This window comes from Kogia breviceps, chromosome 5 (genome assembly GCF_026419965.1).
Source record: "Kogia breviceps isolate mKogBre1 chromosome 5, mKogBre1 haplotype 1, whole genome shotgun sequence".
In the NCBI taxonomy this organism is placed as follows: Eukaryota; Metazoa; Chordata; class Mammalia; order Artiodactyla; family Physeteridae; genus Kogia; species Kogia breviceps.
In genome coordinates, this window is record NC_081314.1 from 94,651,528 (window position 1) to 94,679,289 (window position 27,762).

The window sequence follows — 27,762 nt, forward strand, 5'->3', positions numbered from 1 at the left end:
AAAGAAGGAAAATTCAGCTTTGGGTAGGCTAGGAGATGGGAGTAAAGAATGAAAATTGAGAGAGTGACATTGCTTTGTGGAAGAAAAGGTAGAGCTAGAGAGTGACCCTGTGTTTGTGGGAAGGGGTGGGAGGAAGGAGAAAGGAGGTAATCACACAAGCAGAAAAACACTGGTGCTGCAGAATCGGAGAGTCTGGAGGGGAAGGTTTGTAGAGAGAGATGAGTAGGCTAACAATTGACGAAGTAAAGTAGACCCGCTTCATGGTAATTTTAAGCTGATTTTTGCCTTGTGTAACTATTTCCTCCATTTCTCAACATAATTTTCAGTAAAATCTGTATATTTATTAATGCTTTTTACAGTTGGATTTCTTTTTGGGAGGTGGACCCAAGTGTTGAATTCTGTTTTGAAGTGTCATGGCAAGAGTCAAGGCTACTACAGTATCCTAGTCTTATCTGGGTCCCGTAGATATGAGGCTTGGCTATTAAAAAGAATTAAAACTCTTTGTAATTTACTGTTAATACTTTTTCAGAGAAAGGAAGAAATCAGTATGTGCTAGAGTAAATAAAATAGACATTTTGGAAAGAGTATGACTTATACTTGTCTTAAAAAGTGGGAAAGACACAAGAAAAGGAGTAAAGAATGTATTTCAGGTAGAGAGAACTATGTGGGCAAAGGTATGGAGGCAGAAGTCTACCTAGTGGTTACAGGGAATTCTGAAGAGAACTTTTTGGTTATTATAGAGAATGTTTATTAATATTTCCAGATATCTTAGAATCACATTGAGAAGAGTTTTGAATACCAGAAAAGGGTTTGTACTTTAGGGAGAAAGTAGTCAAGACCTGTAGGCAAGTTTTGAGAAGGAACATTTAATCATGGAGATTTTATCTAAAGAATTAATTCTTTGTGTTATGAAAATGTTGTGATAATGAAGATGTACTGGAAAGAGGAGAAACTAAAGACCAGAAAACCAAGTAGGGTGCTGCTGCCTGGAGATTGTAGTACAAGAAGACAAGGAAAAGTAAAACATCTTGAAGGAAAATTGCACAACTTGGGAAGGCATATTGTAGACTAAACAGTGACAGCAGTTTTGAGATGGCACAATCTGGAATGAAAATGTTATTATAAATAGAAAGAGGACTTGACCAGAGGAATCTAAGTGGGCAAAGGTGAGACTGAGGATTTGAAGTTCAGCAAGATATTCAAGGGTAAGTGTCCTGAAGTCAGTTGGAAATAACTGGAGCACAGATGAGAAGTTAGGGTTAATGATGCTGGGAAGCCATTGTTTGCATAAGGGTGATAATTTAACCCCCTGAAATTTTCTTTGAGGGAAAATTTTCTTTGAGGGAAAAATAATAATTACCCAGGAAGAGTTGGGACACAGAAGTTTACTAAAATCAAGAGAGGAAAGAATTCCTAGGGACTTCTTCATGCTTCCCCATCTCAGTAAATAATAACATCACTCACAGTTGCTCAGGCCAACACCTGAATTTCTCTCCTTTCACACCCTGCACTCAACCCATCAGCCAATCTTGCTGAATCAGCCTTCAAACACATACTCTGTTCTACCCCCTCCACAGCTACCCACCTGGCCAATTCACTAACATTTCTTACCAGGATTATAGCAGTAGTCCCTGTAAATGATTCCACTGCTTCTTTTGGCCTCCACAGTCTAAAAATCTGAGTATCCCATCCAAAATATAAGTCAGAGTATGCTATTCTCCTACTTAGAACCTTCCACTGGCTTCTTTTTTTAAAGTTTTATTGAAGTATAATTGAGTTACTATGTTGCATTAATTTCTTTGGTACAGCAAAGTGACTCAGTTATACATATATACATATATTCTTCGTTTTTAAATTTATTTATTTTTAGCTGTGTTGGGTCTTTGTTGTGGTGCGCGGGCTTTTCTCTAGTTGTGGCAAGCGGGGGCTACTCTTTTTTGCGGTGCACAGGCTCTAGGCACGTGGGCTTCAGTAGTTGTGGCTCATGGGCTCTAGAGTGCAGCTTCAGTAGTTGTGGCACACGGGCTTAGTTGCTCTGCGGTATGTGGGACCTTCCTGAACCAGGGCTCAAACCCATGTCCCCTGCATTGGCAGGCAGGTTCTTAACCACTGCACCACCAGGGAAGCCCCCCATATATTCTTTTTCATATTCTTTTCCATTATGGTTTGTCACAGGATATTGAATGTAGTCCCCTGTGCTATACAATAGATCTTGTTGTTTATCCATCCTGTATATACTAGTTTGCATCTACTGATCCCAAATTCCCTTTCCTTCCCTCCCCTCCCCCTTGGCAACCACAAGTCTGTTCTGTATGTCTGTTAATCTGTTTTTGTTTCATAGATATGTTGATTTTTATCATATTTTAGATTTCACATATAAGTGATATCGTATGGTATTTGTCTTTCTCTTTCTGACTTATTTCATTTAGTATGATAATCTCTAGGTCCATCCATGTTGCTGCAAATGGCATTATTTTATTCTTTTTGATGGCTGAGTAATATTCCATTGTATATATGTACCACATCTTCTTTATCCATTCCTCTGTTGATGGACATTTAGGTTGTTTCCATGTCTTGGCTGTTGTGTATAGTGCTGCTATGAACATAGGGGTGCATGTATCATTTCAAATAATAGTTTCGTCTGGATATATGCCCAGGAGTGGGATTCATGGAGCATATGGCAACTCTATTTTTAGTGTTTTGAGGAACCTCCATACTGTTCTCCATAGTGGCTGTGACAATTTACATTCCCACCAACAGTGCAAGAGGTGAACCCTCCAATGGCTTCTGCTCACACTTAGAATGAAATATAGTGCCCTCCAAGGCCCTACATGACCTGGCCTGACTTCCTTGCTGTCCTCACTGCCTATAATTCATTCCTTCTCTCACTCCACTCTAGTCACCCTCACCTTCCTTGGCCTCCAACACTGTCAGCTTATTTTTCCTTCACAGCCTCTTCCTTTGTTGTTCATAATGCCTGGACTCCACTACTCCCTACCCCCAGCAACACACGTGGATTTTCTTGACTTGCGTTTCAACTTTCTTTTATTCTGTGAGTAAATGGAGCATCAGTTACTGTCCTAGACATTGGGGATACAGCAGGAAAAAATTAGGCACTACTCCCTGTCATCATGGTGCTTCCATTCTAGTGGGGAAATCAGACAATAGACGAGATAAATAAGGAAAATATGTTGCATGGTAGACAATCCTAAGTGCTAAGGAGAGAAATAGAGCAGAGGAAGGGGACAGGAAGTGTCAGTGTGGGTGTGGTGAGAGTGACAGCAATGTTATATAGAGGGGACAAGCAAGGCCCGACTGAGGGGAGATGCTTGAGGAAAGACTAGAAAAAAGTTGAGGGGAATAAACAAATCAACAGCAACTCAAAGACCTGGAGAAAGGAGGGTGTGGAAGATTACAGTGACCCCAGAGAGGCAGATGGGTAACCCAGGTCATTCTCCTTCTCTTACCTGTGATATTTTTCTTCAGAGAACTTACATGATTACATATCCATCTTTTTATTTAATATCTTTCTCCCTCACTAGAAAATAAGCTCTATAGTCTTCATCATAACAGTGTCTGACTCAAACTGGGAACTCAGTTTTACTGAATAAATTAATGAACAAAAGGGAGGCGCCTAGGACATAATGTTAACTATGGAAGAGTGAAAACAGGAAGAGCCTTTGAACTTGGCAGGAGAGCAAGAACTGGTAGCCTTTATGGGTCCTTGATAAAATGTTTGGTGTCGTGTGGAGGGGCAAAGAAGCAGAAGGAAAGAAGCCAGACAAAGTGATATCAACCAGTTCTTAAGCTTCCTTAATGATGGTTGAATGAGAAAAGTGTTACACAGTTGACTATGTTATGTTCTTTTTCCTCTCTCTTATTTATGATTTATTTATCCTCTTAAATAGATACTTCACAAAATTGAGCATGTGGTATTATGCTTATCCTTTGCATACCTTGGAGAGTTGACAAATCCCACTCTACTAGTTGTTAACATAATTTTAATTAAGGTATCTAAAACCCCTTGTTAAGACTTAACTGTAATCTCATTTACTGTGTGGGCAGTATTATCTATTTCATGACCGAAGTAAAATCTTAGGAAAGCGATATCCTCAAACTGCAGAGTATGAGACACAGTTAAGCCTAAGTGGCTGGAGAGCATTTCTACAATGAAATGAAGTAATATATGTGAAAGAGCTTCACAAGTATCAAAATTCACAAATAGTGTCATTGAAAAGACAACTGCATGTTTTCTTGTCTCAGCTTGAAAAAATCCAGACCTTCAAAGCTGCAAGTACATTGTAAAAAAAAAAAAGGCGGCATCCTATGAACTCAGATATTTACACAGTGTCATTTAAAAGGAAATACTGTAGGCTCTGAATTGTTTATCCAAAATATTTTAAACATTACTATGCCAAAGAATAAAGGAAATAAAAGAAAGGAAAAGAAAAGAAGGAAATCTCTCCTGCATTAGAGACGGTAAAGCTTCGTGTAAGAAACACTTTTAGGGTGAGGGGAATATATGTGACCATCATGGAAACAGCCCTCACACGGCAGAGCTCAAAGCAGAGAGCCAAACAATAAAATGTAAAAATAATTTCAAGAGGCTGTGTTAATAATACTGCCACCAGGAGTTCCCTGCTGGGAGTGCTGTCATTTTTGTTAAGCTTGGATACTTTTATCTTGTCTGATTTCCATCATAAGGAGAAGTTACCAAAAAAAATGAACACATCCTGAGCAGGATCGTCATAGATTATTACAAAGTGGTTATTACTAAAGGCGCTAAGTAGTTCTTCTCATGAGCTTATCTTGTGGTTGCTGTTAACTGTGGTAGGAAATAGTCTATGCTGCTTATAAACTGGTCAAAAAATATTCATTTCAAAGGAGAGACACAAAGTATGGAGCTTTTCCTTACATATCAACACATCAGGAGAAAACTTTAGATTTTATGTTACATCAGAAATAAATAAGATACCATTTTAAAGTCATTTTGCAAAATGAACTTTAAAAATATATGCATTTCTGTCCTGCAACTTGAAGACACAGAGAGGGGGAAGGGTAAGCTGGGACGAAGTGAGAGAGTAGCATTGACATGTATATACGACTAAATGTAAGATGAATAGCTAGTGGGAAGCAGCTGCATCGCAGAGGGAGATCAGCTTGGTGCCTTGTGACCACCTGGAGGGGTGGGATAGGAAGGGTGAGAGGGAGACACAAGAGGGAGGGGATATGGGGATATATGTATACATATAGCTGATTCACTTTGTTATACAGCAGAAACTAACACAACATTGTAAGGCAATTATACTCCAATAAAGATGTTAAAATATATATATATATATATGCATTTTATTTACTTCCTGGGGCATGCATTTATTTACAGTATAAGAATAAAAATATCTTGCCATGGGCCAAAGTAGCTTAGAATCAGTTTTATTTATTTCCCCCTACCTACTAGGCTTGCTTTCTCTTAATTTGGGTAAAATAGAAAATGAAGGTGATGGATGGCCTTGCAGTTCTTTCGTTGCTAGGTTACATGTGTGACCATTTAACCTGCTTCCTGACAGAGCACAGTTTCCAGAATGCCATGTAAAATGTATGCCTTTGTTTCCTGGGAGGGGAGAAAAGGAGGGTTGATAGCCTCCCCATCCCACGTTTGTTTAGCAGTTTAGAGGGCAATGAAAGGTGAAGGATACACACAATGGGTAAGCTCCAGAAAACTGACAGCTCTACACCTCACACCAGGTGATGGAGTCAGGAGCCCAGTGTGTCTCAGCATGTGTTCAGGGGTCTTCAGATCAAGGAGCAGACAGAGCTTTTGCTTTACCCCTGTCTTCTTCAGATTCCTTTTTTACTGCCTTTGCCCCACCTTCTCAGACACTTAAAAATACGTGAAAGGAGCTTCTGGATCTGTTTTCCTGGATGGCATAAACAAACTCCATCTCTCTCTCTCTCTCTCTCTCTCTCTCACATCTAAAGAAGTGCATTCCCAAAATGTAAGTTTCTTTTGCGTGAGCCTTGTAAAATAGGTTGACAGGGTTCCCAAGGCGATGGGAGACCTCGCTTCTGATTGCCATATTCCACCCCACAACCTCTCTGAAACCCCCTTGGCCCACATCACGAACACCACACACACACACACACACACACACACACACACACACACACACACATCCCCTCACTGTAGGTGCCACCAACCCTCCTGGTTCCTGCATTCAACACATTAAGGCTCTGCGACTCATTTTAAGCAGATTTCCTGAGATTCTGTCAAAAGACAAAGTGTGCCTTCCCTCAACTTCCCAGGTACGCTCCCCAGCCCCATCCCCACGTTCTTCCTCATCAGGCCCCGACCTCCTCAAAGTTCTCATTGCACTGATGTTGAGCTCATTCTCTGTGTCTGCTCTGTAGCAGCTAGGGGTGTGATCGTCCTTCTCAAAGCAGCAGAGGCTCCATGGTTGCTTCTGGTGATCAAACACTTGACCCATGTGTGAGAGCCATTGTTACATCCATATAAGATATGGATTTTTAAAAAATATCTATACAAATATTGGTAGAAATGTAAAAATCCCATTAAAGAAATGATAGACATAAACATGACAGTTATATTGCAACCATCCTTGAGCTGCATGCCAATATAATTTTTGACAACACGTATGATTGTCTCCCTTCATAGCATGTCCCTAAACTGTCCTTCTGTCAACTTTATGGTCTCTCTCTGATACGGGCATTGATGTTCAAGGTCATTTTTGCACCTTACTATATGTCCTTTGTTTTTGTACAGCTTTAAATACAGAGCTTGTTTTTCAGGTTTTAGATAAAAGTGACACTGATATTTCACTGAAACAAGAAGAAAAGGAAGTTTCTCTTATGAAAGAAGGTAAAAAAAGAATTCAGTTTACATATATTAGCTGTAATGTCTTGAGTCTTTTTCAGTATGACTTATGCGGCATATCTTATGTAGGATATAGATCAGAAGTTTGGTAGCAGTTCAGATTTAACAAAATTAAATCTGTTGTTCCAATAGTGGGAGGAGAGGTGGGTAGAGAGTGAGCTGCCAACCTCACACATTTTGGAGGAGCGGGGGACACTTCCTGCCTGAGCACACTTCCCCCAGTCCTACCTCACTGCCTGAAATTCCAACAGTGGACGTATGTCACCCCCTCATTGAATTCTACTTAGAAATTTGCTGACGATTGATATCAGGTCTATAATTTTCAGAAACTATTTTTGAAAATTACGATGACATTCCTCTGTTTTCAGTCATTTTAGTTCTTTCCCTATTTTACATGATTCCTCTGAGATCACTAAGAATAGTTCAATGACCGCATTTATTAGTTCCTTCATGTCCATGGGATGTAATTTGTCTTAGGTGAGAGACTTGAGCTTCTTTTAAGCATGAAGTTGCCATCTGATAATATTCAATCTAAAGACAATTTCCCTGCATAGAGAAGCTGGAAACAAGCTAGACTCAGAAAATTTTATTTTCTTAGTGTCCCTTCATTATTATTAGTAGAATTCTTTTATTATGTGTTATATTATTATTATACCATTGTCTCTTTTGTTGTAAAATTATACCATTGGGCCTAAGCAGCAGGACCATTAATTTCATTGTCATCTTCTTATTCTGAAATAAGTTTTAAAGCCTTTCTTAGTCTCCTAAACAGGTCTCAGTTCATTTTGACTCCATAATTTCCAGTTATTTTTGTGTTGATCCATGCCATCATTTCATGTTCACTCTTGGCTGTAAGCTCTCCCTTCTTTTATACTTCATTGCTTAGGTAACCTAATCAGTCATTTATTCACATCTTTATATTTGAACCCATTAGTGAGGTCCATAAGATATCACACTTTTTCTTTTTCATCATAACTAGGATAATTAGCTATTCCACAATCAAGATTTCTTTTGTAAGGGTCTCTTAATTTTAAAGCCAGTCTTTTATAGAAGTTTCAACCTATTAACATGCCTTCAAGTATGTGCCTGTTGGATTTCCAAATTGTAATGAAAAGATTGTTAATACAATTTTGATCCTAAAATTAATATTTAATTTCAAATACTCATCCTGGTGTTGGAAGGAACAAATTGTGAAATATTTTCAAATGACTGTAATTATGAATTAATTAGCTAATGGGTTAAGAAATTTTACTTTGCATGCAGATCATGAGCAAAACCAACTGTGCCTGCAGTGTGCTTGGAAAACCTCTCTGTCTGTTCCCTTTTATGTTTCCTTAGAGGAGTCAGGCAGGTCCTCAGCCATTTACTCACCATCCAAACCTTTCCTTGTTGCTGTCCTGTTCCGCTTGGCCCTTCAGTGGCCCTAAACTTATTGGCAAGGGTTTACTTGGTGGAACAAGATCACAGTTATCACAAAGAATTCTAGAGATAGCTGGAAGAAGAACACATTGACTTATTCCTTACACTCTCCCCCAGACACTCTTGAAACCAATCCGAGGGGATCAAAGCATTTCTGCTTTTCTATGGACTGTAAACAAATCACTAACCTCTCTAAACCTCGGATTCTGAAGTTCCCTGAGTGAGAAGATTAACTTGATGACTGTAGGTCTCTTTCTGCTTTAAAGTTCTGCTCCCTCCTAGATGCACATTTCTGATTGGGATCTGTCAGGATGTCTTTGAACCTGAACCCAAAATGGAAGAGAGGAAGGTACTGGGGGAAGACAAGTGGTTGTCTGGGCAGAGGCTGCTGAGAGAAGGGACACTGAACAGTTCCCATTAGTCATCCCGTGCACAGCAATAGCAGAAAATAAGCATCATTAAAAAGAAATTACAAAAAACAAGCTACAGAGGCTCTTGGATTCTTTATTAAGAGGTTATTATAAATTGCCTTAAGAACATATTGGTGCAGTTTTACAAAAGAGTGTTTGAATACAAAGCCAAATTATATTCAAGTTGTTAATGAACTGCCAACACTTCTTTCAGTTCACTTTATTGTGTATTTGCCAAAATGTGATTGATTTTCTTCATTTTGTCTGTTCTTTTGAAGAAAAACAGGAGCTGTGCAGTGGTACTCCAGAAATAAAGAGAAACCCTTCATCACCTAACTGGGAAAGGTGAGTGTACTGCAATTATACAAATTCCAAGGGAGTACAATTATACTGTTGAAAAGTAATTATCAATGTTTAAATACAAGAAGAAAGAAAATAATAGCAACAAGCAAAGGCAATTAAGAGTGGAACCAAATTTTACAAAGGAGACAGGAAAGAATAGAATACACTAGATTTCTTACCCTTTTCCCAAACTTTTTCATTTTCTTTTGTGAGGATTTGGGAATTATGAAATGGAACAGGCTTAACTTCCTGCTCACAGAAAGCAAGTAATTCAAATTATTGTAATATAGTCAAAGAACTAAAAATGTCACATATATGTATGACTATGAAATCATGAGCTGGTTTTATGTGTGTGGCTCGTTATCTTATTGCCAAACATATGTGCAATAATCATTGTATGCTAGAATTTTCTTGACATGAGACTCTTGTCACTTTTAAATAGAAGCTGAATATTTTGGTTATCCAATAGAATGAAAACAAAAAATGTTTTCAAGGAAGGAGATTCTTATCGTCACGCTGCTCCATGACCCAGTTCAAGTGTTCTCTCCTTTGGGGGCCCCGATTCTCCAGGGCAGACTCAGGTGTTCACAGAGCCACCACTGCGGGGATCAGATTGCATCATAGTTCATTCAACCGCAGTAATTATTTGTTAAATACCAACCACATTCTGACACACAGTGTGAATAACTCCTCTCGTCAGATGGAATTGTCGTCTGAGTATGTCTTCCCTTTGCATGTGAGCTTCATGAAGGACAGGGCTCATATCTTTTCTTCTTTGTAACTCTGGCCTCTGACAGGTCTTCCCCAAACACTCCATCTAAAATAGCCCACCCCGCTTCTGAGAAGGCACATCCTCAAATTGTATCATCCCACTGTATTTCTTTCAGAGCCTTTATTACTATTTTAAAGTATCTTATTCAATTATCTATTTCTTTTAACACTTTACATTCTAGCTTTTTTATTTTCTGTATTTTCACTTGAAACTAACTCACTCCACGAGAGCAGGGGCTGTCTTACTCACTGCTGTTTCCTTAGTGTCCAGAATAGCACCTGCCTCAGAGTTGGCATTCTATAATATTTGTTGATTGAATAAATGATGTAATTTTTCCCCCAGTGCTGTTGTTAGGTCATTTTATGGACGATGCTTTAACCTAGAATTATTTATTAAAATTTGAGTTGAAATTTGAAATCTATCCAAAAACTAAAACATGTTTTTTTGTATGTGTGTGTATTATTTCATACATGACTTTTAGGCTTTTATGAACTTGTGTTTTTTAAAAATAATCTTTGAGGCATAACTACAATGTGAATGTTAGAACTATTATCCAATTAAAACAATCTTAATGGGAGAATCTTAGCAAATTCATTAGTAGTGGTAGTAATAATAAAGATGATTATAAGAACATTGATAACTAGGTACTGTCTGCTGAGCACTTAGTAGGCATTGAGCTAAATTCTGTGTATGTATTATGTAATCCTCAGCACAGCTCTATGAGGCAGGCACTATTTTTATTTGGCAGAAGAAGAAACAAAGGTTCAGGGAGGAATCTCTGTGCTCTGGTGTAGTGCATTTTACCCTCCACCTCCCACCCCAGCATGAATTTCCAGCATCCCAAAAATGGTAAAAAAAAAAAAAAAATTAATTTAAGGACTTCTTTAATAAAATTTCAGCATAAAGGAGTTTATAATTAATAGGCTTTAGACATTGTGCGAGTGTTCTTTAACAGGCAATTAAGCATTAGTTATAATGTTCTTAATCTTATAAAAAGTATCAGCTGAAGTTAGGCAGTATAATTACTGACAAAGAACTGTTGACAGTAGAAGCAAGTTCCATTTGATCTAAACTATTATCCAATTTTTTTAAAAAGGTCCATACATTGTAAACACTGGAACCTCTCTAGAGCTGCAGTCTTAATTCATGGATGTTAGCATGAAGGGATTACTAAAATCTCCTTTGCACTTGACAAATAAGACCCTACGTGACCTAGCCCCTACCTGCCTACCCAGCTTTGCCTCCCGTATTGCGTGTCCCCCAGCCCTCTTGAGCTTTTTTGTTCCCCTGGTACTGAAAGCCTTGGGGCTCATTAACACACTACACACTACTTTTTGTGTCCTCATTTTGAGCTCTTCTCCATGCTGCAGCCAGTTACCCTTTTAAAACATGTATCAGTCAGATCACCTCACTCCCATGGAAGAAACCCTCCAATGGTAGCACCTGCTCTGCTTAAAATAAACTCCAGTCCTCACCCCATGGCCAGTGCCTCTCACCTCCTCTCTCTGCCTGTTCTTCCTGTGCACTCTGCCCCTGCAGCCCTGGCCTTCTCATGTGTCTCTCAACAGCCCTACATTGTTTCTCCCCCAGGATCATTACACTTCACCTGGAATGCTCTCTTTCCACCAGATCTTGACTACATATTTCTTTCAGCTGACTTTGCTTTATTTCTGGACCTACCTTCTGTACCTACCTTCCCCCAGGCTAAAGTAGAACTTGGGTTTAAAAGCCTCTTTCAGCAAATAAGAGACAAATGGTATATGACTACTGTTATTAAGAATAAATTACTGCCAATTCTATTTAATTGGGGCTACCCAAAAACCTTGAAACAAGATTTGTCAGGAATAAGTAGTAATTCTTATACCTGAGAATTGATTTTATATAACTACATAAATGACAGTTTTCAGCATTACATCTATGTCCTAGCTTTCATTTGTTGTGTATTAACATCTCATTTGTTGTGTATTAATATTTCTGAATTTATTAGTATCTAATGTGCTTTCTACTTAGAAATTATAAACCTTGGCTTGTTTTTGCCCAGTATGCCAGTGGAAGATTTAAATTCAAGTTCTGGATACAAAGCCAGAGTGTCTGTGAGGAGTGGTTGTAAAGTTGCTTCTTCACTGACAACATCTTCTCAAAGCACATCTGTCAAGGAAACAGTAAGAAAACTAACATCTAATTTAAGGTAAAGATACTTACTAGCATATTTCTACATGCTTTGTTGAATTTTCTAAGCAGTGACAACTCCTGATATTTTTTTCTCTGTTGATTGGTGATATTATTGAGAAAACTCAATAGAATGACTTGTCTCCTAACTGCACTGATTTAGATATAACATGGGTGACATGTCTTTTGAAAGAGAACTGTTGTCACTAACTGCCCTCTTGTTACATGGTCCAGCAATGTGGTGGATGTTAATCCTCTCTCCAGTGTAATAAAGAACCAGGATTTGTAAGGATAGAAGACAGGACAGAAAGCGCTATTAAAAACAGACGAATGGTAGTGTATATGTGTCCATGCCACTATCTCTCTTCGTCCCAGCTTACCCTTCCCCCTCCCCGTGTCTTTAAGTCCATTCTCTATGTCTGCGTCTTTATTCCAGTCCTGTCCCTAGGTTCTTCAGAACCTTTTTTTTTTTAGATTCCATATATATGTGTTAGCGTATGGTATTAGTTTTTCTCTTTCTGACTTACTGCACTCTGTATGATAGTGGGAGGCAGCCGCATAGCACAGGGAGATCAGGTCTGTGCTTTGTGATCTCCTAGAGGGTGGGATAGGGAGGATGGGAAGGAGATGCAAGAAGGAGGAGAAATGGGGATAAATGTATATGTATAGCTGATTCACTTTGTTATACAGCAGAAACTAACACACCATTGTAAAGCAATGATATTCCAATAAAGATGTTAAAAAAAAAAACGAATAGAGGCCATTTATAATGAAGGGGGCAAAAAAAAAAAGAATTCTCACTGAATTTCTTCCTTCCTTCCATCTTCCCTCCCTCCCTTTCTTTCCGTTCTTTCTCTCTTTTTTTTTTTTTCCTGCCTCACGAAGACCCTCATGACATTATGGTCTTCTAGAAAGTCTCTTTTTGTAGCTTTAGATACTGAACTTATTGAGAGAAACTGAGTTTTACTTTTTGGTTCAGTGTAGAATCTTAACATTTGTGGGCATGGATAGTGAGGGATTTAAATGTCTGGATCTCAGTTCTCAAAGGCTGGAGACAGGGAGGGGGTAAAGTCCAAGGTTCAGAGTTTTTCCAGGTAGGGACCAATGATAGGAGGGAGCTTTACAATCAAGCCAAAGAAGTTAGTATACAGAAGAGTGCTCTCAAATAGGTGTCATATGAGAGGGTGGGAGGTGAGAGCAGAAACACCACTAAATTAGTACAGCCAGCTGGTTTGGTTGGGCTTCATAGGCTTTGAGGGGCCTGGGTGAGGCAAGAGGCTTTCAGCAGAGGGAAATATACAACATGCTCTAGCTGGATTAGTATTTTCCCTTAGGATGTTACTTTGACTTTCTGATCAGTGACTGACAAAATCTTCCTGAAGAAAGGAGTTGGCAAAGGACAGAAACAGGGAGGAAGAGAAAGTTAGAGGTGGGGCATATATATAGGGAGCTATGGCCCCTACGGGTCATCGCTATGGCAGGTCCAGGATAGGGTCTAGGGTCCTATGTGTGACAGTAGACTGCAAACCACTGGAAGCCATGAGCTCCATTCTGCAGTTGCCCTGGGCTTTATGGAAATTTCTGTGGCGGTGTCTAGGGCTGCGGGGCTGTGCTTACATGGATGAGAGCCCCACCTACCATCCTCTAGGAACACACACCTAACATCCATCCTGCCCTAGGAGAAAGGAGGACACTCTTGTTATATTCAGGTGGATCCACCTTGGACTTTGCATCAGGACACATTTTCACTAATGACACTAGGGATCCAGAGACAAGCTGTTGATCAAGGAGTGAAGCCAGAGTGCTGCATTCCTGAACAGTAAGTTCTGACTGCCAGATCTGCACAGTGTCTGGGTTGGCAAGCTTGCACGAGCCTGGGAACGGGACAGAAGCAAGCCAGACCTCAGGGTTGTACAAATATTATGAAGTTGAAAAGGCCATTCATCCAGTGATCCGGATGGATGTCAGTCTCATACTGCCATGGCCTACAGTATAGTCCCTAGAAAATGGGATTCTCCAACCATCTTCTTGCCTTCTGTCAGTGTTTGTCCAGACGTAGTATGTAAGATCCTCATCCTTGATGTTGGGTAGCCTTAAATTTGAATCCTGGTTTCTTACTTACTAGTTCTGAGATTCAGACATGTCGATTGGTCCCTAAGACATGGTAGTATGGAAAAAGTTATATATCAATATGCCTGCATATATCTGAATAAATGTGTGCATATTATTTTAAAATGTATGGATATGACATGTCCAATGGTTGGGACATTGCTTCAAGTGAACCAGGCCTTCTTGATGATAAAATAGCCACTATTTATGAGTCATTATTATATTGTACACAGTCACCTAAGTGCTTTGTATACATTAGCTCCTTAGGCAAACTTACAAGGCTGGTATTATTTTTAATTAAAAAAAAAAAAAAACGCTAAACTGAAAAAGAGAAACTAAGTAACACTCAAAATCAAAAAACAAAGACAATTACACAGCTACTAAGGACAGGGCTCCCTGATTTGGAATCTCTTGCTCTTAATCACAGCGTATATATATATTCACACATACATATGTACATACTTACAAATACACACACACACTTTTTGTAATATTCACACACACAGAGACACCCACACACGCTTTGCTAATCTCTGCACCATGAGCCTGGAGAGATTTGCCTGGTTGTGTTGCAGCAGAGTTTGGATGTACAACTGTGCATTATCATTTTCTTTATTTTTTCTTGGCTAATTTTTGTCCTGCTTCTAAGTGTATCATCATTATTAATTCTAATGAGTTACATGTGATCAAAAAGGAGATACTCTGATTGAGTGTACTAGGCTTTAAGGTGCATCCATCTCTATAATTAGGCATCACTAGAAAATTTAAATTTCCCAGAAAAAATCTCCCTAATGAACATGTAGAATCTTTAGTACTTAAAATCATCATACTATTATCAACTGAACACTCTGAAAGCCAAATGAATTAATAAATACGCTCCTTTCTGTACCAGCTTGAATTTTTTTGTGGTGATTGTTTCATAAAAATATTCAGTGGGAAAAGAATTGTACACAACACAAGGCTTTAACTGGAACAAAAGGAGCTCCTCATTTACCAATTTTCTCTTTTGCCTTTGGCAGCATGTCATATGTTTTCTCACATTTCATCAGTAAAAACAGATTTCTTGTCTTCTTTATGTTTTCTTCCCTGTACTGCACTATTCTATTGTCTGGTCCACATATTAGTCCTTGTGTTTACTAGACTTTAAATTCCTCCAGGCATGAAGATTGTGGCTGGCCATGTACAGTGTGGAAGGGACCATGTTCTTTACACTCACGATTGTTCACCAGACTTGCCTTGCTTGTCACAGATAAGAGAGCAGTCAGGCCCTTTGAAGTGTGTGGAGTGTTCCCTCCACTTGGTTCACTTTGACATGACATCATCCTTATCACTTCCTACACTGCTAAATGGGCCTCTTCTATTAGATTCATGTTATAAATTAATAAAAAATAGTCGTTCTTATTGTCTGTTTTTATCACCTGATTATGCTCAGTTTAACAATTTCCTATCTTGCATTATGTTTTGTTTTATGTGTATTAATTTATTTATTCCCCAAATATAGTAACTCCTTTGAAAACAGATTGAATTTTCCACACTGTGTCCAATGTGTAGTCATAGATTTTCAAAAATAATTTTAGTTAAATTGAAAGGGATTAATGTAAAAAGCAGTGAATAGTATTACTGGATGTTAAAGTATTTTCAAATAATGGGGTGCAACTGAGTTGTGTGAATAAGTCAGAGGTAAATAAGGTAAACTGAGATCCAGATTGTTAAATTTTATCAAATGGTCCTAAATATTGAAGCAGTATCAAATCTCAAATCACTTTCAACAACAACAACAACAATAATAATATTTTTAATACACTATGTGCCAGGCACTGTCCTAAGGGCTCTGCATATGTTAACTCACTTAAACATTACAACAACCCTATAAATAGATACTTTTATTATCCCCATTTTACAGATGAGAAAATTGCGGTATGCAGAGGTTAAGTAATTTGCCCAGCATTACATAACTCTTAAGTGGTAGAGCTGGGATTTGAATATTGGCAGTCTGGTCTCATAGTCCTTACTCACAAATGCTAACCTATAATGCCTTGTTTTAGTTTATCATTGTATATGTAAACTTGATATAAGTCAGACTTCATTTATTTCACCTCTACAAAAATGCAAACGTGCTTCATGCTATCTTAACTTTAAAAAATACCAAAAATAAATTTTAAAAAGAAAGTCACTTTTTACAGGTTGCTGCCAGTTACTGAAGCAAAAGAAGAGAACACACACACACACACACACACACACACACACACACACACACACACACAAATTAGCAATTGAGGTCTATCAAAAACTAGGACCTGACTCCTGGTTTTAGAAAGTGGAGCCATGCCATTTCCATAGCCTTTCACTGGGTTGAAGGAGAGAGTTTCGCTCTACCTCAAGTAGGAGGCTTGCCCTTCTCCTTAGCCAAGACCAAGCTTATTATTAACTAGTTTACTCTTTAAAAAGAACAGCAGGATAACCAAGAACCTCTGTGTATCTCTGCTCATGTCTGAAAGAGCAGAGTTATATTAATGCAAGAAAGATTTTTCTTAAGGAAAAATTACCCTGTTGAGAAAGGATATGACCATGGATTGAAAAGGAAATGGCCCTTAGCTGGAGCTTTTCAAAGCTTGGTCGTCATACATGGAGACAGAGCTGATTTAGTGTTGTAGCTCAGCTAGTTGAACTCTATAAAAATTTCCAACTCAAACTTGTAGATATGGATATGGTTTCTGTAGGAATTCAACTGAAATGGGCATCATAGCCGAGAACCTATTACAGTCCTGGGTGCAAACAATAGCTCTGGAAGATCTTCAGGTTAATTATTTCTTGAATCCCCAAGAAGAGAGATAATGTTAATAAAGACAAATTCCTGATTTTATTAGCAAGTTTGGAGGTGGAACTATGAATAAAAGCTCCAAGGGAAGAAGGGGTTTTCTTGGTAAGAAAAGACTCCCCTTGAATGGTAGCACTTGGTTCTTGAGTCCCTCCAAAATACACAGTATCCACTTGGATACTCCAGACACCAGATTATTCCTATAGTTCTGTGCTGAGCACATCCTTGAAGGACCTTTTGTGAATTAGAGGATCACTGTTTCTGTCTTAAAGGAAACCTGAAGTTTGAGGGTGGAGAGAAGTTTGATAATATATACCCTCCTCAGGAACAAAAGAAGGTGTCATTGAAGAATTGCATCAAAGAAAGGGACTCAAGACTTATAATAAATGAAGGAATTTTTAAAGAGTTCTTAAGCATCTACATTCAGCCCCTACATTTATGATTTTTGGTAGCTTACAGTTTTTAAGAGGCTCTAACAGTTTTCCTGGATTAATTTTTCAGGAAAAGGAAAATGTGAAGGTCTGTGCATTTGTGCTTAGAGACTACAGGAGCAGGATAATTTGTCTTCCTCTCCAGTCAGTCTCGTGGAACAGAATCCCCAAGGGAAGAGCCGTTTAGCAGAAGTGATATGGAGGAGAGAGTACAAAGGTGGATACTAAGGTCTGGGAGGGAGAGGGGCAAAGGAGAGTACAGGTGGGTGAGGAGATGAGGATCCTTAACAATTATGGAACCAGAGAGGTTCAAAATAGGAATAAGTCCTCAATCAAAGAGCTTCCATAAAGATGACATGAAGTTTTGTATATGAAGCCTATAGCAACACTTAGCACATTTCCAGCACTTTATAAAGAATGGATGAATCTGACCAGGGTGCTCAATACCATCAGAAAATACTCAGTTCCCCAACATATAGTGCAGTTGGCCTGGCATTCTTTCTTCACAGGCTGTACCCCCCTAACCGGCACAGCTAGCTGACTCCTACTCTTCCTTTGGGGCTTCCCAAATACGAATTTGGGCCCCTCCTCTAGGTAGCCATGGTGCTGCATTCCCATTCTAGCTTCTATCACACTGTATTGGAATAGTTTGCTTCCTTGTCTGCGTTCCCTACTAGGCTGAATTCAGTGTAATAAGAATGTATTCGGTTCCTAGCATGGGGCACGATGCCAGGCTCTGGAAGGTGCAGTAGATAAAGGCTTTGTTTTAGTAGCGTTCAGGGAATGTCTGTGGAATTAATGAGCTTGAGGATATTGAGAAAATACAACATGATGAGCTTCTTGTGACAAGTGATTCCAATAAAACCTTTACATAAAGTGTTTCACTTTAAAATAATCTCTCCTCTCCGTGTGTGTCTGTCTCTTCATCTGTCTTTAGAAATAATAGTACACACGTGTGAGACACTATTCAGACTATAATGGTGTTTCATGTAAATTTTGATGTAGAGATTTCACAGACTAAGAATAATCCAGAGCTAATTCAGAACTCTGTCTCTCCCCAACCTGCCCCTTCACCCTTTCCCACTCCCCACCAAATGCCACCGCCTCCGAATATTTGTTTTTCTAGAAATACTTCCTTGGAAGATTGCTGATTAGCTCTAAATCTGAACCCCACAGAATTTATACCCACCATGAAAAGGACCAATACTCAGGACCAGTACAGGGGTTTCAACCCTGTATTGGAGGAAGGGAGGCTGGATTTAGGGGAGGAAAGGGGTGGTTTGTATTTAAAAATACCTCTCACCACTTCTCCTCCACCAAACCTACGGTAAACTTGACCACAGGCCTCCTTTCCCAGGGACTCCACTTGAAGCTTTTCTTTCTATGCCATCTGATTTCTGCTTGGCTCAAATACCCAGAAGCCCTTTCTCATCCTGCCTCTTCCCTACTCATCTTCTTACCAGCCAGGCAAATAATTCTGAGGACTGTGTGTGTGTGTGTGTGTTACATTTGATGTTGTGAAATGCTAAGGATTTTTAACTTTTTGGATTGAATCTCCTTAAAATTACAAATGAATATTGCCACAAATAATATAATTAAAATACTAGGAATGTAAATTATATAAGAAATAGCTGTTTTATCCTTTGTGTGCCATGTTATTTTATAATTGAAAAATTTTGTAAATCCCTTGGGTAATATACATGAAGTTCTTGGAACACTTCAACATAAAACACTCTATATACTTTTAAGATGTGGTAACTAAATTTCTAGATTTCATATTCTCCCAGGAATGAAATGTATGTCATCTAGGGGAGTAATCCTAGAAAAGCCATCACAATAGAAGGGTGGGGTGCTCCTGCCTTGTGACAAAATGAAGTACCTGTCAGAACAATGACCATGGCTGTCTGGAAAGAGCAGGGTCCATGTATGATTTCTAGGAGTAGTCCCGGAGGCCCCGATGAAAGAATTACTCCGAAGAGTTAAGTTCTTTGGTTTTCTTAGGGAAAAAGTCAGTAAGCCTGTAGTCAGCCTCTTTTCCTCCAGGAATTTTGCAATGCTGACTTAGTTCTCTGCCAAGGAGAAATTCAAGTAGGTGCAAGGCTTTCCTGGACTGCTTATGGACGGACATTGTGAGCTCATGCTTGCTTGCTTTAATAAACATTCTATTTTAAGATAAGTGTAGATTCTTGTGCTGTTGTAAGAAATAATACAGAGATAGCCCCTGTACCCTTTACCCAGTTTCTCCCAATGGTAACATTTTGCAAAACTATAGAACAATATGGAAATTAGGATATTGACATTGACACAGTCAAGATACAGAAGACTTCCATCACCACAAGGATTCTTCCTGTTACCCTTTTATAGCCATGGCCACCTCCCTCTCCCCAGTCAATGCCTTTTGAAGAACACTTTGATGCCAGTTATAAAAACAAACTATTTGGCAGGCACAAATGTTCATCTTTGCCAAGATATTTAACAAAACCCAGGAGATAGAGCCAGTTCGGACAGATGAGTGCTGCATCTCTTTTCCTGGTATATTATCATCTCTGCTTGCTTATATTCCTAGGGAGATTCTTCTGTATTTTTTCCCTGAGCATTGTCTACCATCAGAATTTGGCCACACATCTCTGGAGGAACTTACAGCAAGTTTGGAGGCAAGCTGACTTTTTTTTGAACTTTGAGGGAATGACAGAACACCCTGAACTGAATCTTCAGTGAAGAAAAATGTAAAGGGTTACCAATGAGAGGACCTGGAATAGCTTAAGTGAATGAGGATGGGGATCTTTGTACTAAGCGGGTAACTCGGAATTAAAGCTGCATTGGAAACCAGCATGACCAAGGTTTAAATAAACTCTGGGAAGATTGTACAGACTAAGAGTAGTCAGTCTCTGAGATGAAAAGAGACAGGATATAATCCTTAACTTCTCTCCCTGCACTAAAAATAGTTCCTATCCCTTAGATACACTTCCTCAGCTACCTTTTATGAGGAACTGAGGTGAAGATTGGGTTAGAATCACTAAGACATCACAGGGAAAGATGAAGAAAATTGCATTTACCAAATCGCCTCTCAGAGGCAATACTATATATGATGGAAAGGAAAACTTTGATCAGCAGCTACCTGGGGTGCACGGGGTGAGCCTGGCACTGGCCCACAGTGGGCAGTCCCTGAGCTGCTGAGTCACAGCAGGCTGTGGTGAAGCTGAGTGAGGGGTGCAGGCCTCAGGCCGCCAGAGCTGCTCACGGGACTGGAAGAGCCTCGCCAGGTACAGGAGGGTGGGGGGGCTCCTTCTCCACCCTCATGCTCGGTGTTGCTTGTGGAAGGGATGGATACACATGAAAAGCTATCAGTGAAAAGAGCACCACATGATTAATTTGCAGAGGTGCCATATGTCTTCATCTGATCCTGGATGAAGTCCTACATCATTGTTTCTGCTTCTTCACCATCTACTCTCACCTCGTTCTTTCCCGTGGGGCTTCTGACGCAACAACGTCACTGGGACTGTCTTGTCAAACCACCAGTGACCACTGTGCTGACAAATGCAGTAGTCACTCATCTTACCTGACCTCTTCAGCCCAGCTGACCACTCTTTCTTTCTTGAAGCACTTTCTTTATGTAGCTTCCATGACAACACACTTCTCATTTTCCTGCTTCCCTCCCTCCCATCCTCTGTGCTGGCAGCTCCTTCTCTATTTGGTTTCTAAATGTCTGTGTGTCTGAGGGCTTGTTCCTGGACCACTTTCTTCTCTCTATTAAATGTTGTTTCTAGGTGACCTCAGCTAGTCTCTGACTTTAAGTACTATCCCACATGCCAGTGACTCTCCCCGGTCTATTTCTGTGGCGTCCCCATCCAAGATATCTAGACTCCAACGGCTTTATTATTTATCATTTACTTTTCCTTCACCTTGATTATCATCTGCAAAATTTTAAAACCATGTTGTATAATATAATTAGACGCTGGCTTAAAAGACCCACAGCAACAATGTTGGCAAGTTCTAGGCTTTGATGCTTTTTTATATTTGGTACTTGCATGTTATAACTGTACTGTAGACAGCTCATTCTCTAAAAGTTAATATCCTGTTGTGTTATCATTTATGAAAACAGCTGGAGCAATGCCCAGAGCAGACAAACAAAAAGCTGAAAATGTGTTTCAACCAGGTAAGCTTCCTTTCAACATAATCATTTATATTCTAAATGATCCTGTATTCCAAAGGAGAAATAATATACATTTCCAAATGTTAGGTTTGAAAGGAAATCAAATTTGCATTTACTTATCAAGACTTAGATTAATCTGTAGCATATCAGTTGCCACAAAGCAATGTCTTTTGGAATTTTAAAGATGCAAATGTTTCCAAACCATAAAGCTTATGAAACACTTGGAGTAGGACTATATTTTGAATAGGAAACATGACATTCTGAGTCTTTAAGCAATAGGTTCACTGGATCCTTGAGACACTGTGCTGAATCAGAACTCTTTTGTACAAAAGTCTTTAATTATTTTGGACGATTTGATATCTCTCTGGGTTTTTAAAATTCTATCAACAGTTTTTTTTAAGTTTATGATTTTTCTATTTTAAAAGCAGCTATAAAATAATGCTAATAAAAGAAAGTAAAAGGAATTTTAAGAAATTCATCCATAGTCCCAAACCATTCCAAGGTCACTGGTATTTTTTTTGGTGTGTTTCATTACAACCTTTCTCTCTCTCTGGGTAGATGTTTTTTTGGTTTGTTGTTTTGTTTTTTTGTTTTTGTTTTACAGTTTTCTTATAATACTGTATATGTAGTTCTTAAAGATTTCCTTGGTGGTGGCAGGTAAGAGTCCATAGAGTCCTTTAGTTCTACTAGAGAAATATCTCAAAAAATCATATGCCCTCAACTTCCTTAAATCACACTCAAGGGAACTGAGACTCCAAGATGTGAACTTGGCCCATCTAACACAGGGGATTAGCATTGGAGCCAGTACAGCCACTGAGGTTCCCAGATACTTCATGGAGGCCACAACAGTCTAGAACTTTTCATGGCACCAGGATCAATATTGAGATGCTTAGGTCTCCGCTGACATTTCACCTGTGTTTGCTCAAACAGGTGCACCAGCTCTATCACTAGCACACATATTAGCATCTTCTTCCAAGTGCTTATGCTTGCAGCCATCTTCTGGAAAACTCTCATAATAATATGCAAATCTGTAAAGACTGGGAGGTGAATGATGCTCCCTGGAATTGTGCACAGCACAGCTATAAGCACGGGCGCTGCCTCATCTCTTTTGTGGGGAATGGAATATATTTGAATATTCATGTTTTAGAAATGAAATAGAATTGGGAAGTAAGTTCCCCAAAGCATATAACTAGGCAAACATGAAATGAAAATTAGAACCTAAACTAGATTTCTTCTTAGAAAGGCTGTGTCACACAGTGTTTGGATTTTAGGGTGTGCCTAAATGTAATACCCCTGTTGATATATTTGCCTCTGATATTTCTGCCTGAGTGCCTACTGGCCTGGGATAAGCAACTGGAAATGAAGGAATATTGTGGTTCTTAATTTCTCATCATTGTTCAACTGAAAAGTGAATTTATTTTCTTAGTAGCATTTTGTTGAAAAAGCAGTAATTGAACATTTTCAGTGTGAAGACTTAGTTGTCATTTCCTAGTTAGAGTAAAAGACACCTTTTTTCCAACATATTTTTGACCCTATTCTAGCACTATTATTATTATTATTATTATTATTTACTATTATTATTTTCATCAGCAAATCTAACACCATGATTGATTAAGAGCCACTAGCTCCAGGCACTAAACTAGGCCTTTTATATATGTTACCTCATTTAATTCTTACAACTTTGGGATGTATCCACTATCTCCATGTTAGTAATGAGGAAATGGAGAACCAGAAAGATAACATTCCAAAGTCATGATGCAAGTAAGTAGTAGATTCAGGATTGGAACCCAGATTTGTGCCACTCCAAAGCTCTTTTCACTACCTCACTTTATTCCATCTCATTCTTATCCAGACGGTAATACTTCATCCTTGTGATAAAGTTTGCAAGTATTACTTGCAATAGGTATACTACTGCTTCTCAGCCTATTGGCATAAAAGAATTATTGTTTACTTACTAGAGACCTTGACATTACATGGTGAGATATATATGGGGAGATGCTGACAGTAAAATATGGTGTGGGGAGGGCATGTGGTAGGCAGGTCATTTACTGTCCCACCAGGACTTGTCCCAACTCTCTCTGTGGCAGCCAGCTTGACAAGTCACCAGTAAGGTTCCTGGATCTCTTGACACATCCTTATCTACTGGTTAGGGAGCTCTGATTTAACTTAGAAAATTTGCTAAAAAACTTAGAAAACTTAGAAATTTGCTAAGAATTAGTTTATCATACATCTCAGTGTATCCAAGCTTATACATGTCCTTCATGTCTGTTTCTAAATGATATTTTTTCAGTGTCTACACTCAGTAATGGAGCCAAGTTGTTGGGTCTTGGAGGCCAGACTGAATAAGTGTTTCTTCAAGGTGTTAGCATAGATGATGAGTAGAATCCTCTTAATGTTCAGGGCAAGTGGGATTCAAAGAATCAAAGCAAGATAAACAGTCAAGAGACCATGAGTTCCTGTTGAAATGGAGATGTTGCAAGCAAAATACAGAACAACTGGAATCAAGATTTTCTTCACATGTTTTTCTTTCAGATTTTGTTCTTCCTTCCTTAAGAAATTGGTCTTAAGGACTTTATTAATGATTGGTATCTTTAAGTGGATGGTTATAAAACTATTGAAATCATTTATTGAAATCCACGTAGGGTTAACCCTATGCACCTTGCTTTAAGGTGTGTACGTTTAATAAAGGGAGGACCCTTCGTAAGTCACAAACTCTTTTGGTCACCTCGCCCTGACCACATCAGCAGTGTCCAAAACTATTAGAGTAGCAGATGATTCATGACAGCATTGGTGGTCCTTTGCAACCCAACCTGAACCACCATCTTTTATTATTTCCTCTTGCAAACCATCTGCTCCATCCAAAATGGAGTTGCTCCAACCTACTAGACTGGTCTGCCTCTGAGCGTTTCCACATGCTGTTCCCCCGAATACTCTTCTCCACTCTCCCAGTCCACGGTTGGCCTCTGGAAATCCTGCCCACCCTTTGTACAGCCTGATCAATGCTACCTTCTACGTCAAGCCTACCTCAGTCTCTCCGTGTGAAATTAATCTTGACTTCTGTGTTCTGAGAGAACCTTAAAACTCTACTTTAGCATTAATTAAATTTTCTGCCTTGTATTACAGTAGTTTCCTGTATTTTATTTTCTCCCCAACTAGATTATCGAATCCTTGAAATTAACAATCCTCTCATATCCTGGCAACATCAATAAGTATCTTTGAATGCATCTGGACCTTACTATTCTGCATTGACTCAAAGTTGATTGTTTCTACTGTAGTGTCTGCCCACACAAACACATGCATATTCTTGTAAATAGGGTGCAAAATCTATAGATTTTGTAGTCCTGCCTTACTTTGTGCAAACTTATTAGGATTCTGGAGCTCCAGAGCTACCAGAGCTCTGACTTTTAAAATTCAAGGCATAAAATTAAAATCTCAGTTGAATATCCTTTCTTTCAAATCCTAATTCCATTCTGAATTAATGGGGTTTGGAAGAATTCCATTTTTTGATCTGCCGCAAATACCTCTACAAGAGTGAGTTTAACCAACAGAACTAAGCCTCTCATCCTATTACAGTTCTCTACTCACCTTAATTAAAATGTTAAAACAACCAGAAGTCCTTTTATATTGAGCTTTAAAAGTTGTCAAAATTGTTACCTTTTATAGAAACCTCATTGAGATGTTAGCCTGAGAAAGGAAGAAGCATAAATCAGGAAACTGGCTAAACTGGCTGTTAGTGCTTGAAGTAAATACAGTTTGCTGGTTACAAAATAGTGAACGTTGAGAGTCTGAATATGATTTTGAATGTAGCATGCTGTATAAACATTCTTTTTTTTATTTTTGAATTTTATTTTATGTATTTTCTTATACAGCAGGTTCTTTTTAGCTATTTATTTTATACATATTACTGTATACATGTAAATCCCAATCTCCCAATTCATCCCACCACCACGACCACCCCCCCTCCACCGCTTTCCCCCCTTTGTGTCCATACGTTTGTTCTCTACATTTGTGTCTCAATTTCTGCCCTGTGAATTGGTGCATCTGTACCATTTTTCTAGGTTCCACATATATGCGTTAATATACGATATTTGTTTTTCTCTTTCTGACTTACTTCACCCTGTATGACAGTCTCTGGATCCATCCACGTCTCTACAAATGTCCCAATTTCGTTCCTTTTTATGGCTGAGTAATATTCCATTGTATATATGTACCACATCTGCTTTATCCAGTCATCTGTCGATGTGCATTTAGGTTGCTTCCATGACCTGGCTATTGTAAATAGTGCTGCAGTGAACATTGGGGTGCATGTGTCTTTTTGGATTAGGGTTTTCTCTGGGTATATGCCCAGTAGTGGGATTGCTGGGTCATATGGTATTTCTATTTTTAGTTTTTTAAGGAACCTCCATACTGTTCTCCATAGTGGCTGTATCAATTTACATTCCCACCAACAGTGCAAGAGGGTTCCCTTTTCTCCACACTCTCTCCAGCATTTGTTGTTTGTAGATTTTCTGATGATGCCCATTCTAACTGGGGGGAGGTGATACCTCATTGTAGTTTTGATTTGCATTTCTCTAATAATTAGTGATGTTGAGCAGCTTTTCATGTGCTTTTTGGCCATCTGTATGTCTTCTTTGGAGGAATGTCTATTTAGGTCTTTTGCCCATTTTTGGATTGGATGGTTTGTTTTTTTAATATTGAGCTGCATGAGCTGTTTATATATTGGGGAGTTCAATCCTTTGTCCATTGATTTGTTTGCAAATATTTTCTCCCATTCTAAGGGTTGTCTTTTCATTTTGTTTATGGTTTCCTTTGCTGTGCAAAAGCTTTTAAGTTTCATTAGGTCCCATTTGTTTATTTTTGTTTTTATTTCCATTACTCTAGGAGGTGGATCAAGAAAGATCTTGCTGTGATTTATTTCAAACAGCGTTCTTCCTACGTTTTCCTCTAAGAGTTTTATAGTGTCCAGTCTTACATTTAGGTCTCTAATCCATTTTGAGTTTATTTTTGTGTATGGTGTTAGGGAGTGTGCTAATTTCATTCTTTTACATGTAGCTGTCCAGTTTTCCCAACATCACTTATTGAAGAGACTGTCTTTTCTCCATTGTATATCTTTGTCTCCTTTGTCATAGACTAGTTGACCATAGGTGCGTGGGTTTATCTTTGGGCTTTCTATCTTGTTCCATTGATCTATATTTCTGTTTTTATGCCAGTACCATATTGTCTTGATGACTGTAGCTTTCTAGTATAGTGTGAAATCAGGGAGTCTGATTCCTCCAGCTCCACTTTTTTCCCTCAAGACTGCTTTGGCTATTTGGAGTCTTTTGTGTCTCCAAACAAATTTTAAGATTTTTTGTTCTAGTTCTGTAAAAAATGCCATTGGTAATTTGATAGGGATTGCATTGAATCTGTAGATTGCTTTGGGTAGTATAGTCATTTTCACAATATTAATTCTTCCCATCCAAGAACATGGTATATCTCTCCATCTGTTGGTATCATTTTTAATTTCTTTCATCAATGTCTTATAATTTTCTCCATACAGTTCTTATATCTCCCTAGGTAGGTTTATTCCTAGGTATTTTATTCTATTTGTAGCAATGGTAAAGGAGAGTGTTTCCTTAATTTCTCTTTCAGATTTTTCATCAGTATATAGGAATGCAAGAGACTTCTGTGCATTAATTTTGTATCCTACAACTTTACCAAATTCATTGATTAGCTCTAGGATTTTTCTGGTGGCATTGTTAGGGTTCTCTATGTATAGTATCCTGTCATCTGCAAACAGTGACAGTTTTACTTCTTCTTTTCCAATTTGTATTCCTTTCATTTATTTTTCTTCTCTGATTGCCATGGCTAGGAATTCCAAAACTCTGTTGAATAATAGTGGTGAGAGTGGACATCCTTGTCTTGTTCCTGATCTTAGAGGAAATGCTTTCTGTTTTTCACCATTGAGAATGATGTTTGTTCTGGGTTTGTTGTATATGGCCTTTATTATGTTGAGGTAGGTTCCTTCTATGCCCACTTTCTGGAGATTTTTTTTCATAAATAGGTGTTGAATTTTGTCAAAGGCTTTTTCTGCATCTATCGAGATGATTATATGCTTTTTATACTTCAATTTGTTAATGTGGTGTATCACATTGATTGATTTGTGTATATTGAAGAATCGTTTTATCCCTGGGATCAATCCCACTTGATCATGGTGTATGATCCTTTTAATATGTTGTTGGATTCTGTTTGCTAGTATTTTGTTGAG

At 38.6% G+C, this 27,762-nt stretch overlaps 1 protein-coding gene across 1 annotated transcript in view; it reads left to right on the plus strand.

Moving 5' to 3' along the window:
* MORC1 (MORC family CW-type zinc finger 1) overlaps positions 1-27,762 on the plus strand; it is a 191,697-nt gene that overhangs the window by 154,969 nt on the left and 8,966 nt on the right. Inside the window, 5 exon segments of the mRNA XM_067035361.1 lie at positions 6,808-6,877; positions 9,000-9,072; positions 11,877-12,023; positions 19,929-20,016; positions 21,465-21,518. Coding sequence (XP_066891462.1) covers positions 6,808-6,877; positions 9,000-9,072; positions 11,877-12,023; positions 19,929-20,016; positions 21,465-21,518 — 432 coding nt within the window.